The 27,548-nt window shown below is 63.2% G+C and overlaps 3 protein-coding genes across 4 annotated transcripts; all 3 read left to right on the top strand.

Annotated features, from left to right (window-relative positions):
• Window positions 1–1,374: 1,374 nt before the first annotated feature.
• LOC137841727 (CMRF35-like molecule 6) lies at window positions 1,375–6,906 on the top strand. 2 transcript variants are annotated; one of them, XM_068654955.1, is made up of 6 exons: window positions 1,375–1,926; window positions 3,643–3,815; window positions 4,623–4,729; window positions 5,245–5,297; window positions 5,662–5,799; window positions 6,065–6,906. In XM_068654955.1, the coding sequence occupies exons 1-6, from the start codon at window positions 1,527–1,529 to the stop codon at window positions 6,073–6,075; spliced, it is 882 nt and encodes a 293-aa protein (XP_068511056.1). In that variant the 5' UTR covers window positions 1,375–1,526; the 3' UTR covers window positions 6,076–6,906. The 2 variants fall into 2 exon arrangements, with proteins under 2 accessions (XP_068511056.1, XP_068511055.1); XM_068654954.1 differs by having other exon boundaries at window positions 1,377–1,926; window positions 3,686–3,815.
• Window positions 6,907–7,840: 934 nt separating this feature from the next.
• On the top strand, window positions 7,841–12,409 carry LOC137841726 (protein CD300H-like). The gene is made up of 6 exons (XM_068654953.1): window positions 7,841–8,415; window positions 9,024–9,159; window positions 9,967–10,073; window positions 10,589–10,641; window positions 11,006–11,143; window positions 11,409–12,409. The coding sequence occupies exons 1-6, from the start codon at window positions 7,977–7,979 to the stop codon at window positions 11,514–11,516; spliced, it is 981 nt and encodes a 326-aa protein (XP_068511054.1). The 5' UTR covers window positions 7,841–7,976; the 3' UTR covers window positions 11,517–12,409.
• A 2,211-nt stretch (window positions 12,410–14,620) lies between these two features.
• Window positions 14,621–26,889, top strand: XYLT2 (xylosyltransferase 2). Its single transcript, XM_068654869.1, has 11 exons — window positions 14,621–14,786; window positions 18,404–18,875; window positions 19,324–19,499; window positions 20,432–20,634; window positions 21,094–21,174; window positions 21,359–21,575; window positions 22,025–22,201; window positions 22,900–23,159; window positions 23,264–23,459; window positions 23,889–24,222; window positions 24,697–26,889. Exons 1-11 carry the CDS (start codon window positions 14,652–14,654, stop codon window positions 25,017–25,019), a joined length of 2,574 nt encoding a protein of 857 aa, XP_068510970.1. The 5' UTR covers window positions 14,621–14,651; the 3' UTR covers window positions 25,020–26,889.
• The last annotated feature ends 659 nt before the right edge of the window (window positions 26,890–27,548 follow it).

Genomic DNA, 27,548 nt, shown 5'->3' with positions numbered 1-27,548 from the left:
GATGCCCTGGATCACGTCCTCCTTGCCCAGACCCGGTACAATCCCTATCATTATCTCGTTTCTCCTGCTCTTACTCAGCCTGAAGCTGCCCGTGGTGCTGGTCCCGGTGTGCACGGCCGTGTGGGTGAGGAACCTGTGCAGGAGATGCAGCCCCCGGGGAAACCTGCAGCTGCCCGGGGCATCGGGCAGCCTGCACGCCCCGACGGTCCCCGAGCATCCCCCTGCCTCCTGCCCCACACCCTGTGGGGCTGAGCCACCCGCCCCGCAGCGGGAGCTGCTCGACACCAGGCACCTCTCCCCCTGCAAAGCCCAAAGCGCTGCCGGCACCCCCAGGGCTGCAGTTGGGAGGGTTTGGGGTGCAGAGAGCCCGTGTCTGCTGAGCAAATGCACTTTGCAATAAAGCTGGGTGTCCTGCAGCTGTCTGTCTGTCTGTCCACATCCTCCCCCAGCTGCCAGCACTGGTCAGGGCACCAGGGGCTGCAAATGTGGGTGTGTGGAGCCGTGCAGGGAGCCCCGTTTGGGGGGACTTGGTGTCCTGGGGGGGGGGGACACGAGCACCTGGCTGAGCCCCGCTGAGGGGAGAGGAGCCCTGAGCAGCACCAGCCCTGCCGGATGGGGCCAAACACCCATTTCCAGGCTCACCTGCAGGTCCCTCCAGCATCGCTGCGCCCTTCCCATTTCCCCCCTCTGCTCATTCCCAGCAGCAGGACGGGCCCTTGGCCTGCACAGAGCCCGCTGTGGGGCCAGGATTTGGGGATAAGTCAGGGCCAGTTCAGCCGTGTCTCCATCAAGGGGCACCCTCAGTGCCCCAAATCACCCACAAAATGACCTTGCATCCAGGTCATTTCTAAAAACATTAAAGAGAACTGGCCCCGGAATGGAGCCTGGGGGAACCCCACTGACTGGCCAACAGCCTGGTGTAACCCAGGCACCACAGCCCTTGGAGGCACCACAACCTTCTGAGGCCGACCCACCAGCCGGTTGTTAACCCATCCCGTTACCCACTCCTCCAGCTCCCCTTCTGCTGAGGGATTTGCCCAGCAAACCACAGGGTCAGCCAGTCGGTGAGAAAGAGGAAGGAGGAGGCTGGGGGGGCTGCTGCTAGGGGATGGGAGAGGACATCCTGGCCGGGGCAGCAGGGCTGGGACGTGTTTGGGGTTCAGGGGGTCCCTGTGCAGACCCCGCTGTGTGTCCCGCTGGCTGGAGGCACCGCGTGGCACAGCAGCAAGGTGGGGAGGGGCAGGGCTGCACCCACCGGGGGGGCTCCCCGGGGCGATGGGAAGCGTCGGTTCGGTGTCACTCACCGGTGGAGGCCAGGAAGCTGCATGGGAACTCGAGTTTCCACTGCTGTCAGCTGATTTCCCACATCCTCTTCTTGCACCACCAGCACTCCGGCCACTGAGCCTGGCCCCCACCAGTGAGTGGTGCTGAGCCACAGGCAAAAGAGGAAGCGAAGCCCCCGAGAGGCACCGAGGAGCACATCTGGCCAGAGGGCTGCCCGACGGGTGCCGAAGGCCATCCTGGCCATGCGGCTGCTGCTGCTGCTGCTGCTGCTGCTCGCCTGCACGGCTCCGTGCCCCTCGGCAGGCGACCGGGCAGTGAGGGGACCTGGCACTGTGCGTGGGCACCTGGGGGGGTCCCTCTCGGTGTCCTGCTCGTACCGGCACGGCTACGAGAAGACTTCAAAGTTCTGGTGCCACCCGGGAACGATCGCTACCTGTGCTTCTGACATCATCACCACCTCGGAGAGGACGCCCTGGGTGCAGCGGGGCCGGTTCTCCATCTGGGACAATCGCACCCAGCGGGTGTTCACCGTGACCATACAGAACCTGAAGGCAAAGGACGCGGGCACCTACCGCTGCGGGGTGCGAAAGCCCATATATGTCCCCAGTGACAGTGACGATGTGAAGGTGATCGTGACCACAGGTCAGTGCTTGCGGGTCCCCTGCACAGTCCCAGTGCCCGGCCGCATGGTGCGGGGCTGGGGGCGGGCTGCGGGAGGTGGCGACACCCGGGCACAGCGGGGGCAGAGAGCAGGGGGCTGCACACACAGCTGGGCCCACTTTGCTTTTGCAGAACCAACACAGGGGACTACCGATGCCCTCTTTTGGGCCACCTCATGGCCACTAACACCAAGTGTGAGCTCCCCATTGAGCACGGACACGCCGTTGCGCATGGGTGCTCCGCGGAGCGCGGGTAACGTGACCCTGGGTGCGGATGTGCCATCGGGGCGCAGCGACAGCCTCCGCTGGTTCCCGCTGCTGGCCGGGCTGCAGCTGCTGGCCCTGGTGGCCATGAGCATGACCGTGCTGTGGCTGAGCCTGCGGAGAGACTGAGCACCGGGGCTCGCAGTGCTCAGCCCCCCGCCGCCGCAATAAAGCGCTCGGGCACCGCGTCGAGGCTCCATCCAGCCTTCCCTGCGGTCTCCTGGAGGGGAAGAAGAGGGGTGGGAGGGTAGTAAGGAGGGGGGGGGGGGGGGGATTCAGGAGGGGGATTTAAGAGGGGGAAGCAGTGGTCACCGAGCTCCACCCGGCTGCCAGGTACGGCCCCGGGGACGGGACGGGCTCCGCAGCCGCACCGGGAGGCTCTGGGCACAGAGGTCGGGGTGGGCACGGCCATGCCGAGACTGCTGGGGCTGGGGCTGGGGCTGGGGCTGGGGGTGCTGAGGCTGCTGCTGCTGCTGCTGCTCGCCTGCACAGCTCCGTGCCCCTCGGCAGGCGGCCGGGCAGTGAGGGGACCTGGCACTGTGCATGGGCACCTGGGGGAGTCCCTCTCGGTGTCCTGCTCGTACCGGCACGGCTACGAGAACAACTCAAAGTACTGGTGCCAACCGGGAGTGGTTAGGACCTGTGCTTATGACCTCTACATCATCGCCACCTCGGAGAGTAATCCCCAGGTTCAGCGGGGCCGGTTCTCCATCTGGGACAATCGCAGCCAGCGGGTGTTCACCGTGACCATACAGAACCTGGAGGCAGAGGACGCGGGCACCTACAGCTGCGGGGTGCGAAAGCCCATATTTCACATTGATGACAGTGACGATGTGAAGGTGATCGTGAGCCCAGGTCAGTGCTTGCAGGTCCCCAAGGTCCAATGTCGGTGCCCCCCCGGCCAAGCAGAAGCTCCAGGAGCAGGGGCTGTGGGAGGAGGTGGGTGCCTGTGCACCGCGGGGCTGCGCCGGGACAGGTCCCCAGGGCACCTCGGTGTCTTCCAGGTGTCCCCACGGCCCCTTCTTGGAGCCGCAGAGGCACCTGCCCCATGGCTGCGGTGCATCGCCCTCCTCCCCGTGCCCTGTAGCCCCTTTCTCCCCCCGTGGCCCTCTCCCTGCCTGCACCCTCCTGCCCTCACTGCCAGCTCTGCGGAGCCCCGGCTCCCACCCCATTTCCGTGCCGTGTCGGTGCTGGTGGCGCACAGGGTGCCTGGGGCCCCTTCCTGCAGCCTGAACTCTGCTTGGGGGGGTGTGTGCGTGCTGGGGGGACTGGGACTGCTGCGATCCCGCTGCAATCCCCCCAGGGGTGGGGTTAGAGCTGCGCACCTCGGGCTGAGTGCTCTGGATGCAGCAGAGGGGACAGGATGCAGGGTGCCCCGGCAGCACGGTGAGGTTCTCTCCAAGCCACTGCAACACCCACAGTGTTTCCCTTGCAGAGGTAGGGAGCCTGGCTGAGCCTTTTTCCTCTTCTTGCTGCAGTTCCCACTTGGACAGCATCGCCCTCCACCTTGGCCACTCCACCGGCATCCACCTCGGGCTCCACGCAGCGACCTCCCCAGCAGGAAGGGACGCAGGTGACAGCCAGCCCCTCTGCCACCCCTGGCAATGGGTGAGTGCCAGCTGCCAGCCCGCACTGCGAGCAGCCTCCACCTCCCTCCCTGAGCTGTCTCTGGGGCTATCTCACTCCTGGCCATTCGGGCTCCCCTTAGGGATTCCTGCCCTTGCCTTTAGGAACCAGCTCTCCACCCTACCCGCTGCGCACGGGGAGCAGTCACAGCACCAGGGGCTGCTCGGCCCCCCCACAGCCACGTCTGCAGCTTAAACAATTCGCAGGTCCTGGCCATACAAGAAGTGGTTTTTGCTTGCAGCCCTGGCCCCGTTTCCTTCCCCAGCTCTGTGGGGCTGTTTGCCCGTGGGAATCCAAGCAGGGGCTGAGCTGGGCCCTGCTTTGTAGCCGCAGTCCCACGGGGCTGATAGAGCCTGGGGCTAGAGCACGGAGCCTCCTCCCCTCTCTGCTGACTGTTGGAGGTGATGCAAGAATTGGGAAAGCTGAGGCTTCCCTTCACTGTGCTCGGGGGTAACTGCTTCCTCTAAACCAGCCCCGGTGACACACCACAGCGTGCCTCGTGCCTCGTTGCGTTACAACAAAGCCACCAAGAGTGGAGCTGAACCAGAGCAAACCAAGAGGCAGCGCTCCTCCAAATGCTCAGGACGCAGCAGGATGAGGCAGAACCCAGTGTCCCACCTGCTCCTGCTGCTTGCAGGCTGAGGACCACCGCGCCTGCTTGCCTTGCTCCCCAGGCGAGCCCCTTGCCCATGGCTGCGACCCTCTGGCCGTGGCCCCACGCGCCTGCCCCGCGGTGCCCGCTGCTGGGTGCAGCCGAGAGGTGCGAGGGCAGAAACTTTTCTCTTGCAGCCTGGACATAGCTCTGGTTGTCCTCACTCCCTGTATCGCAGTGGTTCTGTTTTTGATCGCCGTTGCTGCCGGGGTTTTTGTGGTACTGTCCAGGAAAAGGAAGCAGGGTAAGCGAGGCCCTCGTGCCGCGTGCTGTTGTTTTATCTCTTTTGGTTCTCAGTTCCCTATTCCCTCGCTAACTCACCCAATTCCTGACCTCCACCGAGCGACTTCTCTGCTTTGTGAACAAGGGAAGTTGTGGGGGGACCTCTCCTTCCTCTGACGGCACCGTCCCATGGGTCGTGTCCCCACGGTGATGGGGAGAGGCAGCTGGTGGGATGGGTGCTGCCCGGCACGGCACCGTGCGCCCTGTCTGCAACGTGCTCGCACCACGAGCTTGCAGCGTGCTTGGCTTTGTAGCCAGGTTTGCGGCAGATTTGGCACAGAGTTTGAGGGCAGGGCCAGCAGGGGCCATCACCAGCTGGTGGCTGGGGCCTGGTTTTGTTTGACGAGCTGCTTCAGGTGCTCACCAGGCAGCAGGCCCCCTTCCCGTTTCGCACTGAGCTTGGCAGCAGCAGTGTGGGTTTTTTTTATGTTTCTGATCCTCTGGCTTTGCCTGTGTCTGACCACATCTGTGTTTCAGTCTTGTCAGGAGCAGCTGTGGAGATGGACAGGATCCGTGGCACACCGAACGTGGTAAGGCAAACCCTGCTCCTGTCGGGACTGCTTGCTCCGGGCTGTGCTGGAAGGGGGAAAGGTTGCGCCCCGAGCCCAGCCTCAGGCTGCCGGCTTAGTGTGCTTCAGCTGGGCTCAGCTGGGAGGGATGCTGAGGGCTCAGCTGGCCGGCAGAAAGAGCCGAGCAGCGATCCTGTGCCACTGCCACAGAGAAACCCTGGGAAGGGGAATTGGGGTTGGGCGGGTGAATTTTCCCTCGGTGCTCCTGCCGCCGTCCCAGCCCTGATGATGGAGAAAGGTGGGATGGGAGAGGTGTCCACCCCTGCAGCTGGGGGGCTGGAGGGAGCTTGGGAGCACCCCCAGACCTCTCTCGGTGGTGTTTCAGGGAGCAGACGTGCTGCACTACGCAGAAATTGGGCACCCAGACAGTGCAGACGAGAGCCAGCCCTACGGCAACCTGGAGGCTTTGCGCCCCTCGGCAAACGCAGCCACCGACTACACGGAGGTCAAGAGGCCCGGCCAGGTGGGGAACAAGGCAGCAGCAGGGGACACCCGGCCTGGGGCTGTCACCGCTGCGTGGGGGGCTCAGCTGGAGGCTGGGCTGGGGCTGGTTGCAGAGGGACAGGGCTGGTGGGGACACAAATGTCAGCGGATAACATGGGTGGCCTCGTGCTCCCTGCGCTTGCTCCAAAAGGATACGAGATGTTCCAGCAGAAGGTGGCGGGTCTTTTGCTTGGGGAAACCTGCAAACGCTGCCTTTTTAATATTTTTTTCCCTTTCTATCCCAGAATCTGGATAAGAATAACGAGCCCACTTACGCCATGGTGCGCAAATCCCTGCAGGAGGAGCAGCTCTATGCCAACATGCTTCCAGCCCAGCAGCGTGCGGCGCAGTGAGGGCTCAGGACCCGGCACCACCGCCCTGCATGGGACCTTGGGCATGGGACATGCGTGGGGACACCGGGATGGATGCTGAGTTGGGCAGGAGATGGCTCCCCAAGGGAGCTGCTGCTCCCACAGGCTCTGGAGCTACCTTGGAGCAGCCTCGGAGAGGACGAGGTTGTGCAAGGGGCGCTGCACGGGGATGAAATCGTCCCCCTGCATCTGGAGCCCTCGTGCCTGGTACGGCGTGGTGCCAGGACTGGAAAGCAGCCCAAGTGTTTGGGTTGTCCAGATGGACAAAAGTGTCCAGGCAAAGGAGCTGGGAGCTGCAGGTGGGCTGCTTGGCTCCGCGCCCCCACTGCCCCGCGCTGAGGTTTCGCACCGATGGACCAGAGCTGGCAGCTCCTGAGAGCAGGGCAGGGAGAAATGCTACGTCCACCTGCCCTGTGCCTGCAGGCACTGCCAGCACCTCGGGCATCCCAGCTTAGGGGTGCAGTGTGGTGCCTGGTGTCCTGGACAACCCCAAACCAGCCTTTGTGTTCGTGTCCGTGCTCCGAAGGACACCGCAGAGGTGTTCCCGTCCCTCTTGAGCAGCTGCTGGGGAGCAGCTCCCCAAAACCCCACAGCCCCGAGCTCCCTCTCCTCAGCTTTGCCAATTATTTATTTCTCGGCACCCTCTCAACGTGCTGTTCTCCATAAAACATCCCTCCTCTATCAGTAAAAGCAGCCGAGCCTCTGATACCATCCAACGCCGCTTCCAGCTGTGTTTGTGCTACAATTTTGCACCACAGTAAGAGGGACGTTTTGCACAGTGTCCCCCCAGAAGCAGAGCTGGCACCTTGCTCGTGCCACCCCCAGCAGCGGGGGGACCCCAGCTCCATCAGGGCACGAGCTGCAGCAGCATGGGCTCACCAACACGCAGCCTTCATCCTCCCCAGCCCAGCACCGGTGCTGAGCTCCCTCCGAGCTCCTGCCCCTCTCGGGGCTGTCCACGTGCTGGGAAACAGGCTGGGCTTTGGCACCTCGCTGCGCATCAGCCAGGAGCGCTGGCGGACTCATTTGGGGCAAAATTATTAATGCTGTTAATTGTTATAAAGTGTTGTTTGGGTGTTTTTGTGCTCGTTTTGTTGAAGAAGCCTGGCACAGCCAGCACAGCCCCAGTGCCCGGCCGCATGGTGCGGGGCTGGGGGCGGGCTGTGGGAGGTGGTGACACCCGGGCACAGCGGGGGCAGAGAGCAGGGGGCTGCACACACAGCTGGGCCCACTTTGCCTTTGCAGGACCAACACAGGGGACTACCGATGCCCTCTTTTGGGCCACCTCATGGCCACTAACACCGAGTGTGAGCTCCCCATTGAGCACGGACTCGCCATTGCGCACGGGTGCTCTGCAGAGCGTGGGTAACGTGACCCTGGGTGCGGATGTGCCATCGGGGCGCAGCGACAGCCTCCGCTGGTTCCCGCTGCTGGCCGGGCTGCAGCTGCTGGCCCTGGTGGCCATGAGCATGACCGTGCTGTGGCTGAGCCTGCGGAGAGACTGAGCACCGGGGCTCACAGCGCTCAGCCCCCCGCCGCCGCAATAAAGCGCTCGGGCACCGCGTCGAGGCTCCATCCAGCCTTCCCTGCGGTCTCCTGGAGGGGAAGAAGAGGGGTGGGAGGGTGGTAAGGAGGGGGGGGGGGGGGGGATTCAGGAGGGGGATTTAAGAGGGGGAAGCAGTGGTCACCGAGCTCCACCCGGCTGCCAGGTACGGCCCCGGGGACGGGACGGGCTCCGCAGCCGCACCGGGAGGCTCTGGGCACAGAGGTCGGGGTGGGCACGGCCATGCCGAGACTGCTGGGGCTGGGGCTGGGGCTGGGGCTGGGGGTGCTGAGGCTGCTGCTGCTGCTGCTGCTCGCCTGTACGGCTCCGTGCCCCTCGGCAGGCGGCCGGGCAGTGAGGGGACCTGGCACTGTGCATGGGCACCTGGGGGGGTCCCTCTCGGTGTCCTGCTCGTACCGGCACGGCTACGAGAACAACTCAAAGTACTGGTGCCGCCCGGGAACGGTTAGGACCTGTGTTTATGACCTCTACATCATCGCCACCTCGGAGAGTAATCCCCAGGTTCAGCAGGGCCGTTTCTCCATCTGGGACAATCGCACCCAGCGGGTGTTCACCGTGACCATACAGAACCTGGAGGCAGAGGACGCGGGCACCTACCGCTGCGGGGTGAAAAATCCCATATTTGATGACAGTGACGATGTGAAGGTGATCGTGTCCACAGGTCAGTGCTTGCAGGTCCCCAAGGTCCAATGTCAGTGCCCCCCCGGCCAAGCAGAAGCTCCAGGAGCAGGGGCTGTGGGAGGAGGTGGGCGCCCGTGCACCACGGGGATGTGCCGGGACGGGTCCCCAGGGCACCTCGGTGTCTTCCAGGAGTCCCCACGGCCCCTTCTTGGAGCTGCAGGGTCAGCCGCCCCATGGCTGCGGTGCATCGCCCTCCTCCCCGTGCCCTGTAGCCCCTTTCTCCCCCCGTGGCCCTCTCCCTGCCTGCGCCCTCCTGCCCTCACTGCCAGCTCTGCGGAGCCCCGGCTCCCACCCCATTTCCGTGCCGTGTCGGTGCTGGTGGCGCACAGGGTGCCTGGGGCCCCTTCCTGCAGCCTGAACTCTGCTTGGGGGGGGGGGTGCTTGCTGGGGGGACTGGGACTGCTGCGATCCCGCTGCAATCCCCCCAGGGGTTGGGTTAGAGCTGCGCACCTCGAGCTGAGTGCTCTGGAGCACAGGGGATGCAGGGTGCCCCGGCAGCACAGTGAGGTTCTCTCCAAGCCACTGCAACACCCACAGTGTTTCCCCCGCAGAGGTAGGGAGCCTGGCTGAGCCTTTTTCCTCTTCTAGCTGCAGATCCCACTCCGACAGCATCGCCCTTCACCTTGGCCACTCCACCGGCATCCACCTCGGGCTCCACGCAGCGACCTCCCCAGCAGGAAGGGACGCAGGTGACAGCCAGCCCCTCTGCCACCCCTGGCAATGGGTGAGTGCCAGCTGCCAGCCCGCACTGCGAGCAGCCTCCACCTCCCTCCCTGAGCTGTCTCTGGGGCTATCTCACTCCTGGCCATTCGGGCTCCCCTTAGGGATTCCTGCCCTTGCCTTTAGGAACCAGCTCTCCACCCTACCCGCTGCGCACGGGGAGCAGTCACAGCACCAGGGGCTGCTCGGCCCCCCCACAGCCACGTCTGCAGCTTAAACAATTCGCAGGTCCTGGCCATACAAGAAGTGGTTTTTGCTTGCAGCCCTGGCCCCGTTTCCTTCCCCAGCTCTGTGGGGCTGTTTGCCCGTGGGAATCCAAGCAGGGGCTGAGCTGGGCCCTGCTTTGTAGCCGCAGTCCCACGGGGCTGATAGAGCCTGGGGCTAGAGCACGGAGCCTCCTCCCCTCTCTGCTGACTGTTGGAGGTGATGCAAGAATTGGGAAAGCTGAGGCTTCCCTTCACTGTGCTCGGGGGTAACTGCTTCCTCTAAACCAGCCCCGGTGACACACCACAGCGTGCCTCGTGCCTCGTTGCGTTACAACAAAGCCACCAAGAGTGGAGCTGAACCAGAGCAAACCAAGAGGCAGCGCTCCTCCAAATGCTCAGGACGCAGCAGGATGAGGCAGAACCCAGTGTCCCACCTGCTTCTGCTGCTTGCAGGCTGAGGACCACCGCGCCTGCTTGCCTTGCTCCCCAGGCGAGCCCCTTGCCCATGGCTGCGACCCTCTGGCCGTGGCCCCACGCGCCTGCCCCGCGGTGCCCGCTGCTGGGTGCAGCCGAGAGGTGCGAGGGCAGAAACTTTTCTCTTGCAGCCTGGACATAGCTCTGGTTGTCCTCACTCCCTGTATCGCAGTGGTTCTGTTTTTGATCGCCGTTGCTGCCGGGGTTTTTGTGGTACTGTCCAGGAAAAGGAAGCAGGGTAAGCGAGGCCCTCGTGCCGCGTGCTGTTGTTTTATCTCTTTTGGTTCTCAGTTCCCTATTCCCTCGCTAACTCACCCAATTCCTGACCTCCACCGAGCGACTTCTCTGCTTTGTGAACAAGGGAAGTTGTGGGGGGACCTCTCCTTCCTCTGACGGCACCGTCCCATGGGTCGTGTCCCCACGGTGATGGGGAGAGGCAGCTGGTGGGATGGGTGCTGCCCGGCACGGCACCGTGCGCCCTGTCTGCAACGTGCTCGCACCACGAGCTTGCAGCGTGCTTGGCTTTGTAGCCAGGTTTGCGGCAGATTTGGCACAGAGTTTGAGGGCAGGGCCAGCAGGGGCCATCACCAGCTGGTGGCTGGGGCCTGGTTTTGTTTGACGAGCTGCTTCAGGTGCTCACCAGGCAGCAGGCCCCCTTCCCGTTTCGCACTGAGCTTGGCAGCAGCAGTGTGGGTTTTTTTTATGTTTCTGATCCTCTGGCTTTGCCTGTGTCTGACCACATCTGTGTTTCAGTCTTGTCAGGAGCAGCTGTGGAGATGGACAGGATCCGTGGCACACCGAACGTGGTAAGGCAAACCCTGCTCCTGTCGGGACTGCTTGCTCCGGGCTGTGCTGGAAGGGGGAAAGGTTGCGCCCCGAGCCCAGCCTCAGGCTGCCGGCTTAGTGTGCTTCAGCTGGGCTCAGCTGGGAGGGATGCTGAGGGCTCAGCTGGCCGGCAGAAAGAGCCGAGCAGCGATCCTGTGCCACTGCCACAGAGAAACCCTGGGAAGGGGAATTGGGGTTGGGCGGGTGAATTTTCCCTCGGTGCTCCTGCCGCCGTCCCAGCCCTGATGATGGAGAAAGGTGGGATGGGAGAGGTGTCCACCCCTGCAGCTGGGGGGCTGGAGGGAGCTTGGGAGCACCCCCAGAGCGCTCTCGGTGGTGTTTTAGGGAGCAGAAGTGCTGCACTATGCAGGTATTAAGCACCCAAATGGTGCAGACGAGAGCCAGCCCTACGGCAATGTGGAGGCTTTGCGCCCCTCGGCAAACGCAGCCACCGACTACACGGAGGTCAAGAGGCCCGGCCAGGTGGGGAACAAGGCAGCAGCAGGGGACACCCGGCCTGGGGCTGTCACCGCTGCGTGGGGGGCTCAGCTGGAGGCTGGGCTGGGGCTGGATGAAGAGGGACAGGGCTGGTGGGGACACAAATGTCAGCAGATAACATGGGTGGCCTCGTGCTCCCTGCGCTTGCTCCAAAAGGATACGAGATGTTCCAGCAGAAGGTGGAGGGTCTTTTGCTTGGGGAAACCTGCAAACGCTGCCTTTTTAATATTTTTTTCCCTTTCTATTCCAGAATCTGGATAAGAATAACGAGCCCACTTACGCCGCGTTGCGCAAATCCCAGCAGGAGGAGCAGCTCTATGCCAACATGCTTCCAGCCCAGCAGCGTGCGGCGCAGTGAGGGCTCAGGACCCAGCACCGCCGCCCTGCATGGGACCTTGGGCATGGGACATGCGTGGGGACACCGGGACGGATGCTGAGTTGGGCAGGAGACGGCTCCCCAAGGGAGCTGCTGCTCCCACAGGCTCTGGAGCTACCTTGGAGCAGCCTCGGAGAGGACGAGGTTGTGCAAGGGGCGCTGCACGGGGATGAAATCGTCCCCCTGCATCTGGAGCCCTCATGCCTGGTACCAAGTGGTGCCGGGACTGGAAAGCAGCCCAAGGGTTTGGGTTGTCCAGATGGACAAAAGTGTCCAGGCAAAGGAGCTGGGAGCTGCAGGTGGGCTGCTTGGCTCCGCGCCCCCACTGCCCCGCGCTGAGGTTTCGCACCGATGGACCAGAGCTGGCAGCTCCTGAGAGCAGGGCAGGGAGAAATGCTACGTCCACCTGCCCTGTGCCTGCAGGCACTGCCAGCACCTCGGGCATCCCAGCTTAGGGGTGCAGTGTGGTGCCTGGTGTCCTGGACAACCCCAAACCAGCCTTTGTGTTCGTGTCCGTGCTCCGAAGAACACCGCAGAGGTGTTCCCGTCCCTCCTGCACCGCTGCTGAGCTCCCTCTCCTCGGCTTCGCTGACTATTTATTTCTCGGCACCCTCTAAACGTGCTGTTCTCCGTAAAACATCCCTCCTCTATCACATGTCGGCGAGCAGCATGGGCTCACCGACACGCAGCCTTCCTCCTCCCCAGCCCAGCACCGGTGCTGAGCTCCCTCCCAGCTCCTGCCCCTCTCGGGGCTGTCCACGTGCTGGGAAACAGGCTGGGCTTTGGCACCTCGCTGTGCATCAGCCAGGAGCGCTGGCGGACTCATTAGGGGCGAAATTATTAATGCTGTTAATTGTTATAAAGTGTTGTTTGGGTGTTTTTGTGCTTGTTGTGTTGAAGAAGCCTGGCGCAGCATCACAGCTCAGCCAGAACCAGGGGAAGTAAGCGAGGCACCGCCACAGTGGTTGCTCTCCTTTGGGCAGCCAGAATTATTCCTGGGGTCGGCCGGGAGCTGTCGGCACCCAGAAATGTCCAGGAGCAGCCCTGATGGGGCTGGGAGCACGCAGGGGAAAACAAATCACCTGCTGCGCCCCGGGTAGTGCCAACAGCCCTGCATTGCCAACGGGAGGATGAAGCAGTTGGATTTTTTGGGTAACTCGGTCCCATAACACTCTGTCTGGGGGTAGCTTCGTGCTTTACCGAAAGACCGAGGCGGCTTTCCTAAATTAGCTCCCTCCCCACAGCGCCAAGGCAGGGATAGCCGCGGGCTGCGGGGGAGCCAGTGCTGCGGGGCCGAGGAAGCCGCCCACCGAGGCTTTCGGATTTCCCAGCTGGGGACTCTGCAAGCCTCCTCGGGTGACGCTAGGAGCTGAAAATCCCAAGAGCTGTGTTTTCTCCAGCCCCAGCAGCGTGGCAGGGCGGCTGCCAGGAGGACAGAAATAACGCCTGGCGGGGGACACCGCCGTGAGTTCTGCATCCCAGGGGGTGGAAACGGCTGCGAGCGTCCCTGCTCAGCGCCTGGGCGCATCCACCCGACAGTCCCACGCAGGGAGCTTTGCCTAGATTTCCCCCAGGCCATCCCCACATCCGTGCCAGGGCTTGAATTTGGGAGCTGCAGCCCGTGCCGGGTCCCCCGAATGCCCTAAAATTCACCCAGGTGCAAAGGGGTGGGGGTGGCTTTGCCAGGCTGGGGGAGCGATCCTGGCTTGTTTTAGGCAGCCAGCCCCCAAACACCACCCAAACGTGCCCTGTGGTGGGAGACAACAGCGGGGAGAACACCCTCCTGATACAGGGCCTGCAGCTCACACGTCTGGCACGAGCCTCGCTCCCCTTGGCACGGCTCAGAGCCCCCGGAGGGTGCCCCCTTCTCTCCGGGCAGGGGGAGGCATCCCGGGGGGGCTCACCCTGGCCCCAAACAGCACGAGGGGAAGCCCCCGAGCCCCACAGGCCCTATCAGCAGCCCCCAGAGCCCCCGTCCTTACCCAACCTTCCTGCCCCTGGAGCTCTGCGCGCAGCCGTGGCCGCAGCACTGCCCAGGAAACGCGTGCGGGACCGCAGGGCGCTGCTATCGCTGCTGGCACCGCTTCCCCTTCCCTCCGCTCACCCTGGGGCCGTGCACCCCACCGCGGGGAGCTTCTGCCTCTGGGCTCTGCTTCATGCTGGGGTTGTTGGGTGGCTGTTGGGGACACGTGTTGGGGCTGGGAGCGGGTGAGGCAGGGAGGAAATAGGAGGGTGGCTGCCTGCCACCGCACAGGGAACGCCCGGCCTCGGTCCGCAGCTTCACCGGCGCTTTGGGTGCTGTGGTGTGGGTGTGGGTGCATCTGCACATACACACACACACACACACCCCCCAGCACACACACCCAGCACACAGGCAGGCACATGCATGCATACACTGCATGCACACACCCCCTGGTGCACTCATATGGAAGCACACACTCTTACCCCACTGCGCACAGGCAGGCATGCACAGCCCAGTGCACACACACGTGCACACCCTCGTGTACACCCTTAAACACACACATGCACTTGCACACACACACATGCACAGCCCAGTGTGCACATATGCACATGCGCACACACTTGCAGCCCCAGTGCACACACCCATGCACGCACCCCACTGCACACACACACACAGTGCACACACGCATGCACGGCCCAGTGTGCACACATGCATGTGCACACACCCATGCACGCACACATTCACACACACACGCACACGCCCATGCATGCACACATACACACCCATGCACACACTCTGCACACATGTGCACACCCATGCACACGCACACACCCATGCACACACACCCCCATGTGCATGCACACCCATGCACACACACCCCCATACCCATGCACACAAACTCACACACACCCATGCACGCATGCACACACACGCACATCCATGCACACACCCGTGCACACACACACGCGTGCATCCATGCACATACACACCCATGCACACACCCATGCATGCACACACATGCACACCCATGCACGCGCACCCCCCCCTGCCCCCCCCATGCCCCCCCCTGCCCATGCGCGCTCCCTCCCCCCTCTCCCCCCCCCTCCCCGCCCCTCCCCGCGCGTGCGCGCGCCGCCTCCCGCCCCGCGGTGACGATGGTGGCGAGCGGGCGGGCGCGGAAGCTGGCCCGGCGCTACCGCCTGGCCCTGGCCACGGCCCTCGGCATCCTCCTGCTGCAGGGCCTCGTCCTCTGGAGCTCCGCCGGCCTCGACGAGGAGGGCCCGGCCGAGGTGCGTCGCGGGGGGGGCGGCTGGAGAGGGGCCGGGGGGGCTGCGAGGGGGTTTGGGGCGATTTGGGGGGATTCAGGGGGATTTAGGGGAATTTGGGGTGGGGGGAGTTGGGGGGTGGGGGAGGGACCCCAAAGGTGTTTGCGTGTGGGGATGGGGAAAGGGGGGGGTCGTGGTCAGGCTGTGCTGCTTGGGGGGGGTGAATGGGGTCGTTAATTGGGGGGTTAACGGGGAGGTTAGTGGGGGGGATAATGGGGGTGATAATGGGGGGGTTAACGAGGGGGTGAATGGGGTCCCCAGGGGCTCAGGGGGATGTTTGGGGGCTCCCACCCGGCTGCAGAGAGGGGCCGGGGGTCCCTGCAGTTGGAAGGGGTCTTCGCAGCCGAACTCCCCCAGTGCATGGGGAAACTGAGGCAGGGCCGGGGTCACTGGGAGCTGGGGGCTGTGGGGTCGGGGGGCGCCTTGCTTCCACCCCCAACACAGCTCCTGGCTGCTGGGCTGCTGATTTCACCGTGTTGGCCACCAACTTCGCTGTGTTGGCCACCAAACTCCCCACGTCGGCCACCAGGTTCGGGCTGTTTGCTCCTCATGGGCTGCTCGTGCCCCCAGCTGGCTCCCACCTCCCCCGGAGCAGCCTTTGCTATCAGGTGCCATGAGGCTGAGGGCAGCCAGCTTGGCCTGGTGGCCCCACCGCCTTTTTTCTGTGACCCAGCCTCCCTTCCCTGTCCCCACCGTCCCCCCCTCCCTGGGAAGGCCCCCGGGGTGCTGCTGTGCTCTGGGCTGCCTCCTGCCCTTCCTCCTGCCCCACACATCCCCTGGGGTTTGGCTCGTGGAGCATCCTCGCCTGGTTTCCCCGCGTCTCTCCCCAATACTGGCCACGGCTCTGGACTCAGGTTCGCCACCGGCAGGCTGACGGCTCTGGGGCCTGGGAAAGGAGCAGGCAAGAAGCTTCCTGAGCTGTCCCAGCAGCACAAAGCTGGGAAATGTCCAGTCAGCCTCGGCTCTGCAGCCAGCAAAGCTCCTCGTGTCCCTGCCCTCCTCCAGTTCCTCCTCTTGGCCAGACCTGCAGGAGCCGCCGCTCCCCGGGGGCGTTTCTGGTGAGGAGGAACGCAGGCGAGCTGTCCCAGGAGACCCCGACCTTGCAGCCTCGGATGGCTTTGGGGAAATTTGGGATCCCCGAATAGCAATTTGGGGCATGAACGGCTCCCTCCCACTGACGGGCACTGCCCCTTCCTGGAGGGGGTGACAGGAGCAGGCAGGGCTGTCCCCAGCCAGCTCTGGGTGCCACCAGGGGTCTAGCAGCAGGGTCCCGACCTCGGCAGGGCTGTGCAAGAGGCTGAAGACCCTCAGAGTCCTTGGGTGAGCCACGTCTCCTGGAGGCCGGGCTGGGGACATCCCTGTGCTGCTGCTGCTGGCTGACGGGACGAGCGGCTCCCTTCCTCCACACCAGGATCCGTCCCCGCTGCCTCCCTGCTGCGAGCTGCCCAGAGGCTGTGTGAGGATTCGTTTGGCTTCGGGCTTTGCCCTTCGCTGGAGCAGGTTATCAAATCATCTCACTCCAGCAGCGCCGAGCCCTCTGTGCCCTGCTGGGGCTGCGGCTGCCTCACAGCCCCCAGCTGGAGGAGGACACGTCTCCTGGCTGGCTCCTGACCTTGGCCTCGGAGTCTGCACGGCATCCCTGCATCCGCCTGCCCGGCTCCTCGTCTGCAGGCACCCATGCTCAGGTTTGGTGCCACTTCCAGGCCCTGGAGGCTCCCTGCACTCACCACACGGATGTTTCGTGGCGTCCAGACCAGCAGAAGTCGGATCAGTTCCTCGTGGAAGGCTCCGGAGCGGCACGCGAGCAGCTGGAGCTGGCTCCTTGGGCACAGAGTGCAGAACGTCCCCGTGGGCCCAGCCGCCTCCTCCTTATCCCCCTTCACCTCCCGTCTTCCTCCACGCACCTCTCTGGGGCTGTGTGTTGCTGTCAGCCTTGCACAGCGGCCTCTGGAGAGGCTTCCTCTGAAACGTCGGTGCTTGCAGCTCCCCTGAGATGCCTTCTTGTTGTTTTTTTTCCTCGAAAAACTTGTTTTGAGGGGCTGTGATTGAGCCCATTTCAGCGGTGAGGTTTAAGGAGCTGCTGCTGCCTGAACTGATGGCAGCTGAGGGCAGGTTCCCCCGGTGGCTTTGGGAAGTTTTGGCGTTTGTTTTTCCTGACGGGAGCAGGTATTTGGCAGACACCCACGTCAGCCAGGCCCAGGCAGAGCCCTGCAGGACACCGGGCAGTGATAACTCCCCTCCCCACAAGGGTCCCCGCTCCCTCCCCACCAATACTTTTATTTTCCAATTTGCGTTTGGCATCGGGAGGAGGCAGAGGAGAGGCAGGATGGGGGAAGCGACCTCTGGCAGGCAGCTGGGAGCATTTTGGGAGGAGGGACAGGCAGCTGCGGGCCCTCCTGGGAGCCCTGCCAGAAGCCCTGCACACCAGCCATAAATGCAGCAGCGCGACGTGGCCGGGGCTGCTCCCTGCCTGCACGGGGCGGTAATTAGAAGCCACGGAGCTCGTTAACTAGCAGCTTTGGGAAGGCTGGCGCTGGTTGGAAGGGTTTTTCTGCTGGGGACGGCAGCCGGGCTCCTTGTGGGGCACCGCAGGGCTGCAGCCACGCGTGGGCATCGCGCAGGGGCCGTGCCTGGGGTCAGGCACTCGGCGGGTGCTGGCGGGGCAGAGGCTCTCCCTGCAGGGATGGGGGGAGTTTGGGGAAGAGCCTTGCTCTTTGCTTCTTGGTCATCTCCTGCCTCTCTGCTCCTACGGAGAAAACAGGTTGGTAACTGCACAGAAGGTCCTGCGTGGTGCCTGGCAGTGGCAGAGGGCTCGTCTGATCCCAGCCCCGTGGGGTTCAGGTGGCTGTGTGGCCCCTTTTTGGGTACCTGAGGGTTACAGGAGGCTGCTTTGCCCTGGCACAGGTAGCTGAGGGAGCCTGGGTTGGCTCTGCCTTCACCTGCAGGCCTGGCCAGGTGCTTTCAGCTCCCCGCTCTCCCCAAGGCTAGCTCATCTCTGCTAATCAGCCGGCCTGGCGGAGGTAACGAAGCGTAATTAACTGCTCCCTTTACACACAAACTTGGCTCCGTGGGAGGGTTCCTTGAAGGGATTTGCTGGCGATTGCAGCACCCGCTCCAGCCCAGTGCTGGGAGCCAGGGCGTGGGGAAGGCAGCGCGGGCAGGACCTCATCTGACACAGCTCCGGCACCGTTAGCCCCAGGGGCTGCGTGCTGCCCTGCTGGGACCCCTTCCAAGTTGGACTTTTGGGCTTGGAGAAGTTGGACTTTAAGCTTGGGCGAGGAGCTGGTCCGTTTGCCACCTGGTAAAGCAGCTAGCAGCAGCTGGAGGAGCCCTGTGCTCACCCCCTTCTTTTTGGGGATGTCCCTGCTCCTGTGGGACCCTGGAGGATGGCAGGAAGGCAGAGAGCTGGTGCCGACACGACTGACCTCATCCGTGTAGCCTCACGGAGATTTATGTCCTGGTTTTGTGTCCCGGGTGCTGTGACCACGGGGTCTGCAGGCCGGGGTCTCCCTTGCTGGCAGGTAGGGGTCTGGGTGCTGTTGGAGTTAACGCCTTGTCCTCTCTGCATCCCCCCGGAACAGGAGCGGCAGAAGAAAGCCAGGCTGCCCGAGAACAGCGATGGCTCCAAGGACTCGGACAGCTCTGCCGGGCGCCGCGGCAGCGCCGGGAGGAAGCACGGGAGGTGGCGGGGACGGCCGGACAGCCCCGGGGTGCCGGTGTCCAAGGTGGTGAGAGCCGTGACGGCGAGGCACAAAGCAGGAAGGAGGCTGCCAGCCGCACCGGACGCCTCCAGCCGAAGGAACCTGACGGAGGCTCGCGGGGATGCCCAGCTGGCCGTCCTCCAGCAGGGTGACACGGGCAGCGTGGAGGGGGCTCCACAGCCCACCGAGAACAGCTTCACCCCCAAGTGCGAGATCACGGGGAAAGACGCCCTCTCGGCGCTGGCCCGGGCCAGCAGCAAGCAGTGCCAACAGGAGATCGCCAACGTGGTGTGTTTGCACCGCGCCGGCAACCTCATGCCCCTGTCCGTGCCTCGCCACTGCCAGCTCTCGGGTGAGTCCTAATCAGGGGTCCTGGGTGCCTCCAGGCAGGGGGAACGTCCCAGTGGGGCACATGGGCCAGCTGCTTTGTGTGACCGCCCGTCCCACCTGGCAAAAAGCTGCCTCAATCTGTCACCGATTCCCAGATTACCGCTGCCTGTGTAATCCTATCAAAGCTGTGCCAGCCTCCCTAAGCTGGGCTGCTCGTCCCGGCCAGCAGCGGCTGCAGGGCTGGGAGCTGGGCACGGCTGCATTTTCTGTTCTGAGGGACCAGAGGGGGCACCCCCACTTCCCAACACGTCCTGCCACGTGTGCCCTGCGGCGTTACGGGGTTTTTCCTACAGCGTGCTGCTCCCTGTGATCCCCTGCCCCGCTCAGATCTCCCTGCTGTGGCAGGGCAGCGGTGTGCCCGGTGCCAGTGAATGACTGACTGCAATCCCTCTCCTCTCGTCCCCTCGCAGGGAAGGTCAGCCCCGTGATCCAGTGGGACGAGAGCCGGCTGCAGCAGCTGCCCCCCAGCAAACCCGTGCGCATCGCCTACATGCTGGTGGTGCACGGCAGGGCCATTCGCCAGCTGAAGCGGCTCATCAAGGCGGTGTACCACCAGCAGCACTTCTTCTACATCCACGTAGACAAGGTGCGTGGCAGGGGGCAAGGCAGGAGGGGAGGGGATGTGCTGGCAGTGTCCGGGTCCGTCACCCAAGCAGCCCATAATAGGTCCGGATGGGGGCTGAACGGAGGTGCAGCATCTCCTGTGCTGGGGAGGTGGCTGGGTGAGGTTTGAGGTTTGTCCTCACTGCCTGTGGAGCTGTGACTCTCCCGTAGCTCTCTGCATCCCCAGAAAAGGGTAGGTAGGACCCCAGTCAAGTTCAAGAGGTGTTTGGACAACACTCTTAGGCACACAGTTAAATTTTAATGGAGGATTCAAAGATCCTCGTAGGTCCCTCCCAGCACAGGATGTTTTATGATTCTGTGATGTGTTCACCCTGCCCAGAGCAGGGGGAGCTCAGCCCTTGGGGCTGCAGGGAGCAGGAGGTCTCTGCTCACCTACCCCCAGTGCTGCTTCCTTTCACAACATCCCAGGGAGAGTTGTGGATTTGCCTGCTGGAAGGAAAAGATGATCTGGGTCAGGCAATCAGCTCCGTCCTGGCTGCCCACTTCTTTTTTTCTCAGCAGCAAATGAAAGGAGCTGGCTGCTGTGCCCTGGGCAGGCAGCAGTAGGTCATAGGATTACTGCTGCATGGAGCTGCCTCTGCTGCTCGGGGGGGACTTCAGAGGCAGGCTGGGCTGTCTGGCTGGTTGGGAGCACAGCAAGAAGGGACACAGCAGCACAGAGGGGTGGCTGAGCCCTTCCTGCACTGTATGGGGTCTGGCTGCCCTTCCCTGAGGCTCGTGAGCATCCCCTGACAGCAGCAGCCTGAAGTTTAGCCGTGCAGTGAGCTGGGGCACTGCAGGGCTGCAGGATCCGGTTCAGATGCTGCTCAGGGCAGCAAGGCACGGACAGGATGAGGAGGGGGGGTTCCCTGGCAGTACGAGCACCTGCTGACCATGAGCTTTGTTCCTCCGCAGCGCTCCAACTACCTCCACCGCGAGGCGGTGGAGCTGGCCCGGCACTACCCCAACATCCGCGTGACGCCCTGGCGCATGGTGACCATCTGGGGAGGTGCCAGCCTGCTGAAGATGTACCTGCGCAGCATGAAGGACCTGCTGGAGCTCTCCGAGTGGCCCTGGGACTTCTTCATCAACCTGAGTGCCACCGATTACCCCACGAGGTGGGCGCCTCACTGGATCAGGGGAGGACGGCAGGAGGGTTCAGGCCACGTGGCTCCCCAGCAGGCGCTGGGATTAACGCTGCTGGGAGGAGCAGGGAGTGTGGGAGGGTGAGGTTGGAGATGGCAGCCACGTGCTGGTGCCCCAGGGCAAGGCTGGGTCCGTCTCTGCCCAGGAGCTCGGCCCATACCTCACAGGCTGTATTTTCCTCTTGTTGGGGTGTTGTAGGGGAATGCAACACGAACACGTGTGTATCTGGGCGCGCATCAGGGCTGCACACCCTCAGCAGGCGCCAGACAGCAGAGGGACCAGGGCTGTGCCTTCCCACGAAGGGATAAGGGTCTGAGTCAGTGCCTGCCAAGCAGCCGGAGGCTCCCGGTGTCTGGTGGCTCTTGCAGCATCAATGTTTACTGGGTTGCTTTATCCCAGTGGCCGTTCACGCTTCCTAATTTGCATCGCAGGACCAACGAGGAGCTGGTGATGTTCCTGTCCAAATACCGAGATAAGAACTTCCTGAAGTCTCATGGCCGAGACAACGCCAGGTAACCCCAGCTAGGGGCAGAGCTGAGCTGGAGGAACAGAAAAGGGGGAATTTGGGGAGGAAAAACAGAAACAGGAGGCTGGGAGGCTGCTCTGGCTGTGGCTACCAGAGCTGGAGCAGGGCTGCTGTGTGGCCAGCTGTGCCACCCTGTGTCCCTAGCCCCTCACCCTCATCTCCCTGCCCAGGTTCATCAAGAAGCAGGGCCTGGACCGCCTGTTCCACGAGTGCGACTCCCACATGTGGCGGCTGGGCGAGCGCCACATCCCCGAGGGCATCGTGGTGGATGGGGGCTCCGACTGGTTCTCGCTGACGCGCAGCTTCGTGGAGTACGTGGTGTACGCGGACGACCAGTTGGTGTCCCAGCTGCGGCAGTTCTACACCTACACGCTGCTGCCAGCCGAGGTGGGTGTCTGCAGGACACGGGCAGCCAGGTTTGGGGCCAGCATTGCTGCTCCCGTGTTCTTGATTCAGCCTTATTCCTTCTCCCCAAGGAGGAGGCAAACAAAGTGATGCTGGCTTTGGTAGGATTTTGGTAGGATTTTCTTCTCCTTGTCCTTAACATCCCTGCCCTAGGCGGCTGTGAAGGGCATCACTGGTTCTGCTCTGGCAGCTTTGTGCCTCCTTTGCCCAGGTCCAAGTGTGAAAGAGTGGGAGGGGAGCAGACAAAGTTAGATAAAGTCTGATGCATGTGTATAACCTCATCTCTTATGGGTTGCCCTGTGCCAGAATCAGGACAGGTTTCTCTGTCCAGGAGCTCTCTGGGCCTGTTGTGTTCCTCTGAGCGCGAGGTAGGGGGGCACCGTTAACCTCCCACCTCCATGGGTCTCCTGTCCCTTCTCTGCCTCACGCAGTCCTTCTTCCACACGGTCCTGGAGAACAGCCACGCCTGCGAGACGCTGGTGGATAACAACCTGCGGGTGACCAACTGGAACCGTAAGCTGGGCTGTAAGTGCCAATATAAACACATAGTCGACTGGTGCGGGTGCTCCCCAAATGACTTCAAACCCCAGGACTTCCTCCGGCTACAGGTGAAAAAGATCCTCCTTCTTCCTCCTGCTCTCTCCTCTCTTCCCTGTCTCTGTCCCCAGCCCTTCTCTCTCAGCTGCCCCGCGGGCGCACCCCTGGGTGCTGTCCCACTTCTCCCCACATCTGCACGAGCCTCACCCCAGCCTGGCAAGGGCCGGGAGCAGGACTGGCTCTCCATGTGGAGTGGGGCTTCGTGCAGATGTGTCTGTAAAGGCTTCAGAAGCAGCCTTCTGCTTGCAGTGCTGCTCCTTTTCCCAGGCTTTCTCCTTTTCCTCCTCTTTCCCTGCAGATTTAATACTTGGGGCAAATGCCTGCTCAGTAAAAAAAAAAAACAATTTAGAGTGCTGTCCTCTTTGGCAGGACAAAGTATCCGGTGATGAACCGCCTGCCGTGCTCTCAGCGAGCTGAGATGTGGGCTGAACAAGGGAGGTCTGGGGGTGGTGCAGCCCTTGAAAGTGAAGTTAAAGGGGAGGCAGTGGGAGAGATGAGAACCCATCCACGTAGCCACTAACCGTACCGTTTGCTCCCACTGATCCTGCCTCAGAGGATCCCACGCAGAGGCTGTGCTTTGCTGCTCCTTACCCTGCCCTGTCAGAGGGGGCAGGATGGCTCCCAGCATGTTTCCTCCTGGCTGCCCCGCTGAGGCAGGAGGGCAGAGCGGGTGCCACCACCGCCGCTGACATTGCCTCTGCTCTTCCAGCAACTCTCCAGACCCACCTTCTTCGCCCGCAAGTTCGAGTCGACGGTGAATCAGGAGGTGCTGGAGATCCTGGACACCCACCTCTACGGCAGCTACCCCCCCAACACGCCAGCCCTGAAGGCCTACTGGGAGAACGTCTACGACCGCGTCGACGGCCTCAGTGGCCTCAGCGATGTCACCCTCACCTTCTACACTGCCTTCTCCCGGCTGGGGCTCCGCAAAGCCGCCTCTGTGCTGGCCCTGAAGGAGAAGCTGTGCAGGTGGGGCACGTGCTGCAGCCCGGCCCGGGCTCCGAGCGGTGGCTGCTGCTGCAGGGAGGACGTCGATGCTCACGCCTGTCGCCTCTCTGGTTCTTTTTCTCCAGGTTTGAGCCCCGTGGTTTCCCGTCCAGCGTGCACTTGTATTTCTACGACGACCGCTTCCAGGGGTACCTGGTGATGCAGGAGGTGCAGAACACAGCCACGGGGCAGGCAGAGGCCTTGGAGGTGTGGATGATGCCCCAAGGAGCTCTGAAGCTGGCGGGTCACGGAGGGCAGGCAAACCGGCTACAAAACCTTGAGGTAAATGGGCAAAGCATCCTTCACAGCACCTGTTTTTCTCCCCAGTTTTTCCATGCTGTGCTGCCCTTCCTTTTCTCCCCAGCCTGCGTGCTGAGGGGGGCAGAGAGTGCTAAAGTCAGGGCTGAGAGTGGATTTTTGTCAAGGAATTCCACTTGAGTTTGGAGCTAATTTTTTGGGAAAGGCCTGAAGGGATCTTTTGGGGGGAGCTGAGGCTGCTGGTGCCGGCACCTCTGGCTGCAGGAGGCATCACTTGCAGCTGGCTTGGCCCTGACGTGGTGCAGGCAGGCAGGGGAGCAGCGCAGGCTGGGTGTGCATTGCTTTGGGCTCCAAAGCTTGTGCCCTACCCACTTTAAGGTGGTGAAGCACAAAACCTGAGCTGGTCGTGTCAGCCTGCCCGGTGTCCCACCGCCTCGTGCCTCGTCCCTGCAGGTGGGCACGGAGTGGGACCCCAAGGAAAGGCTCTTCCGCAATTTTGGAGGCTTGATGGGGCCTTTTGACGAGCCGGTGGCCATGCAGAAGTGGGCGCGGGGCCCCAACCTGACAGCCACGGTGGTGTGGATCGACCCCACGTACGTCATCGCCACCTCGTACGACATCACGGTGGACGCAGAGACGGAGTTCACCCAGTACAAGCCCCCCCTCAACCGCCCCCTGCGCCCCGGCGTCTGGACCATCCGCCTCCTGCAGTTCTGGGAGCCCCTGGGGGAGAACCAGTTCTTGGTGGTGCCCCAGACCTTCAACCGCAAGCAGCCGCTCAGGAAAGGTGAGGGTGCTCTGGAGATTGGGGCTGGGGTCTTTCCGTGGGGAAAAAAATGGTGAAAAGCATTGTTTTGTGTGTTCCATGCCAATGTTTAAGGCTGTAGATCTTAAGGAAAAACCATGCCCGGCTCTTGTGCAGGGAGGTTGGACCAGGTGACCTCCAGAGGTCCCTTCCAGCCTCAACCACTCTGATTCTGTGATTTTTATTTATTTTTTTTCCCCGGTTCTGGCCTCTCTGGCTTGCAAGGCAGGTGCCACCCCCCTGGTGGTGTCCCCATGTCCCTGTGAGCTCTCAAACCAGGCCGCTAGGCGGCTGTGGGCCCGTTTGCAGGCGAGCTGGGTCCACCCCAGCTGCGTCCCCGTTCCTTGGCATGGGGGGGACGGGGCTGCAAGGGGTTGGAGTGCTGGGGGCGGTAGGGAAGAGCTGGCTGCCGGGACATTACCACGCTGCTGATCTCTTTCTCCCTGTCCCATCCAGACGACAGCAACTGGCTGCACGGCGGGCCCCCCCGCAACGAGTACATGGAGCAGAGCTTCCAGGGTTTGGGGGGGATCCTCAACCTGCCACGCTCCGAGGAGGCAGAGGCGGCGGCGGCAGGGAAGGCGCAGCTGACAGGCCGGGCGCTGGACGAGTGGGCAGACAGCGCCATCAGCACCTTCTGGGCCGTGGCAGACGTCTGCGTGGGCAGCTCCTCGTCCTGCTCCTCCCTGGAGACCTGCAGCAAAACCTCCTGGAGCTCGCTGTCCCCGGACCCCAAATCAGAACTGGGGCCCGTCAAACCTGACGGGAGGCTGAGGTAGCAGGAGCAGCCAGGGGGGGCGGCGGCGTTGGGAGCGAGGAGCATCCTCCGTCACCGGCGTGGGGCGTCTCCGGACTGCGTCACCCCGTGCCATTCACACCGTAGTTACTCGAGGAAAAGAGTATGGGAAGCGGCTGGCCAGGGAAATCCTCCTGTGGGGTTTTTAGGCGGAGAGGGAGGTGTGAGGTGCCTTGCCCGCCTCCCCCAGGAACGGGCACTTGCTGGCCAGGCAAGAGGGTGCCAGGGCACCCGTCACCGCAGGGTGCGGGTGGTGCTGGCGGCTGGAGGAGCTGCGTGCTTGTTTCTTTGGTGCCTCGGGAAGGGGTGAGACGGGCTGGGAAGGGAGGCTGGCAGGGGGGTGGGCTCCGGACCAACTCAGCACCCTGTCCTCGCTGCCCGGCCCCAGGTGGATCTGTGCAGGACCAGGCCCTGTGCTGCAGGCTGCCCCCAGGAGGGCTGCCTGGGGGCTCCAGGGACAGGGCACGCAGGGAAAGTTGGAAGCAGAATGGGTCGAAACCTGCCATGTGCATGGAGCTGCTGCTGGCCCAGGGCTTGCATCTCATCCCCTCGACCCCAGCCCTTTAGTTTGTATTTTTATAAATATATAGAGAGAAATATATACGATGCAAAGTGCAATAGAGACGAGACCCCGCATTGGCCGGGCGGTCCTTGTGTCTCCATCTCCCCTGAGACTGTAACATACCTTGTTCTCTTGGGTGTCCTGGTGGTACAGGACAGGGTGCTGGGTTGTTTACATTTTTTTTTAATTATTGTTACCATTATTATTATTATTATTATTATTATTGTTTTGCTGTTTCCCCATTTCCTGCTGGGGGCTGATGGGGAACCACATCCTGCTGCCCCAGGGCTGCGGGGCGCTGCCTGCCCTCCAAGGCAGCAGCCTGACTGTGCCAAATGTTTGATGGTGTTTGCTGCGTGGTGGCCCTGGCTGGGCGAGCAGTTTAAGCCCAGTAAGCAGCTGGGGATGCTGCAGCCTCTGTCTCTGCTTCAGCTCAGGCTCTGGGCACCGGGCTGCTCACGTCCCCTGCCAAAACGCGATGCACGTGGCTGATGTCCTGGTGCGGATGAGACGGCAGCTGTCCTGTGCCATGGCCCAGCCTCCTCCTTTCTCCCTGGTCAGCAGAAGCTCTCAGGATCTGCTGTGCTTCCCTGGCTATAAAGCAAAGAAGAGAGACGAGGTCCAGCTGGCTCCATCTGCTCTCTGCCATCTGCTTGCTTCCCCGAGGGACCAGAAGCTGCCTCCTCGGGGGCAAGGGAGCTGCAGAGCCCCCTGCTTCCCATCCACCTCCCAGCTCGGGGCCTGCCTGCGGCGTTCCTCTCCCAAAGACCAGTGCTGCATGGAGGGAAGGCTGTGGTTGGTTTTCCACCCTGGGAAGATGCTCGGTGGGCTTGTTGGACTGCAACGGAGCTTGTGTACGACCTGGGACCAAGACACTGCCCCCGTGGCTGGGCTGGGGCAGGGGAACCACTGCGGAGCGGGGCGCTGGAGCTCGTCCACTCCATCCTCTGCTTGTACATCAGCCGCAGCATCTCCAGAGACTTTTGTGCCACCTTCCTGCGGGGCTGCACTCAGGCTGCCTGCGGGGTCACCTCGCCGCCTCCTTGCCCTTGAGGACTGAGGACAGGGGGGCTGCAGGGGGACGGGACTGGGGGCAGTGGGGGGAGGCGATGCTTGGCCTGGGGCCACCAGTGCTGTGTGGGGATGGCTGTCAGCATTCTGTGGGGCTGTCTGACAGTGCTGTGTGGGGCTGTCAGTGCTGTGTGGGGCTGTCAGCACTCTGTAGGGCCGCCAGCCCTGTGTGGGGATGGCTGCGCTCTGCCCCTTGCCCCAAATATAACGATCTCCTGTACTGTGGCGTGCTGTGCTGGGCTACTGGGGTGCTGGAAGGGGATGAGAGCTGGAGGGGTGATGCTTCAGGCACTCCTGGGGCCGCTCAGCCCCCTGTTGGCTCCGAGCGGTAATTAACTCATTAACTAATTAATCAGCTGGGGCTGCCCCCCCCCCAACCCTCCCCGGCGGGCCCAGCCCTGCGGGCCTCATCTCCATAGCAACCGCCGGCCCCGCCCCCTGGTGCTTCCAGCGGCCAATAGGAGGCGGAGGAGGGCGGGGGGCAGCCAATGGCGGCGGGCGGGGGGCGGGCCCGGGGCCGGTGCGGGGCTTGGGGCAGGGCCGGGCCCCGCCGCGGGGCGGCCAGGCCGGGCCGGCCGGGCTGAGGGGAGGGATGGCGCACCCCGGGGGCGGCGGGGCCGCCATGGACGGCAACGTGCTGGCCATCGTCATCGCCGCCAGTGAGCAGCGGGGAGAAGGGGAGGGGGGTAATGGGGCTGGGAACCGGGATGGGAATGGGGGAATGGGGCTGGGAACCGGGATGGGAATGGGGGAATGGGGCTGGGAGGGGGGTAACGGGGCTGGGGATGGGGGAACAGGGCTGGGGACAGGGGAATGGGATAGGGAATGGGTTAATGGTCTGGGAACGGGCTGGGGATGGGGCTTGGGACAGAGGAACGG

The sequence above is a fragment of the Anas acuta genome, chromosome 18 (assembly GCF_963932015.1).
Source record: "Anas acuta chromosome 18, bAnaAcu1.1, whole genome shotgun sequence".
In the NCBI taxonomy this organism is placed as follows: domain Eukaryota; kingdom Metazoa; phylum Chordata; class Aves; order Anseriformes; family Anatidae; genus Anas; species Anas acuta.
Note: the sequence above shows the minus strand (reverse complement) of the source record. Positions and strands in the feature narration are given on the sequence as shown.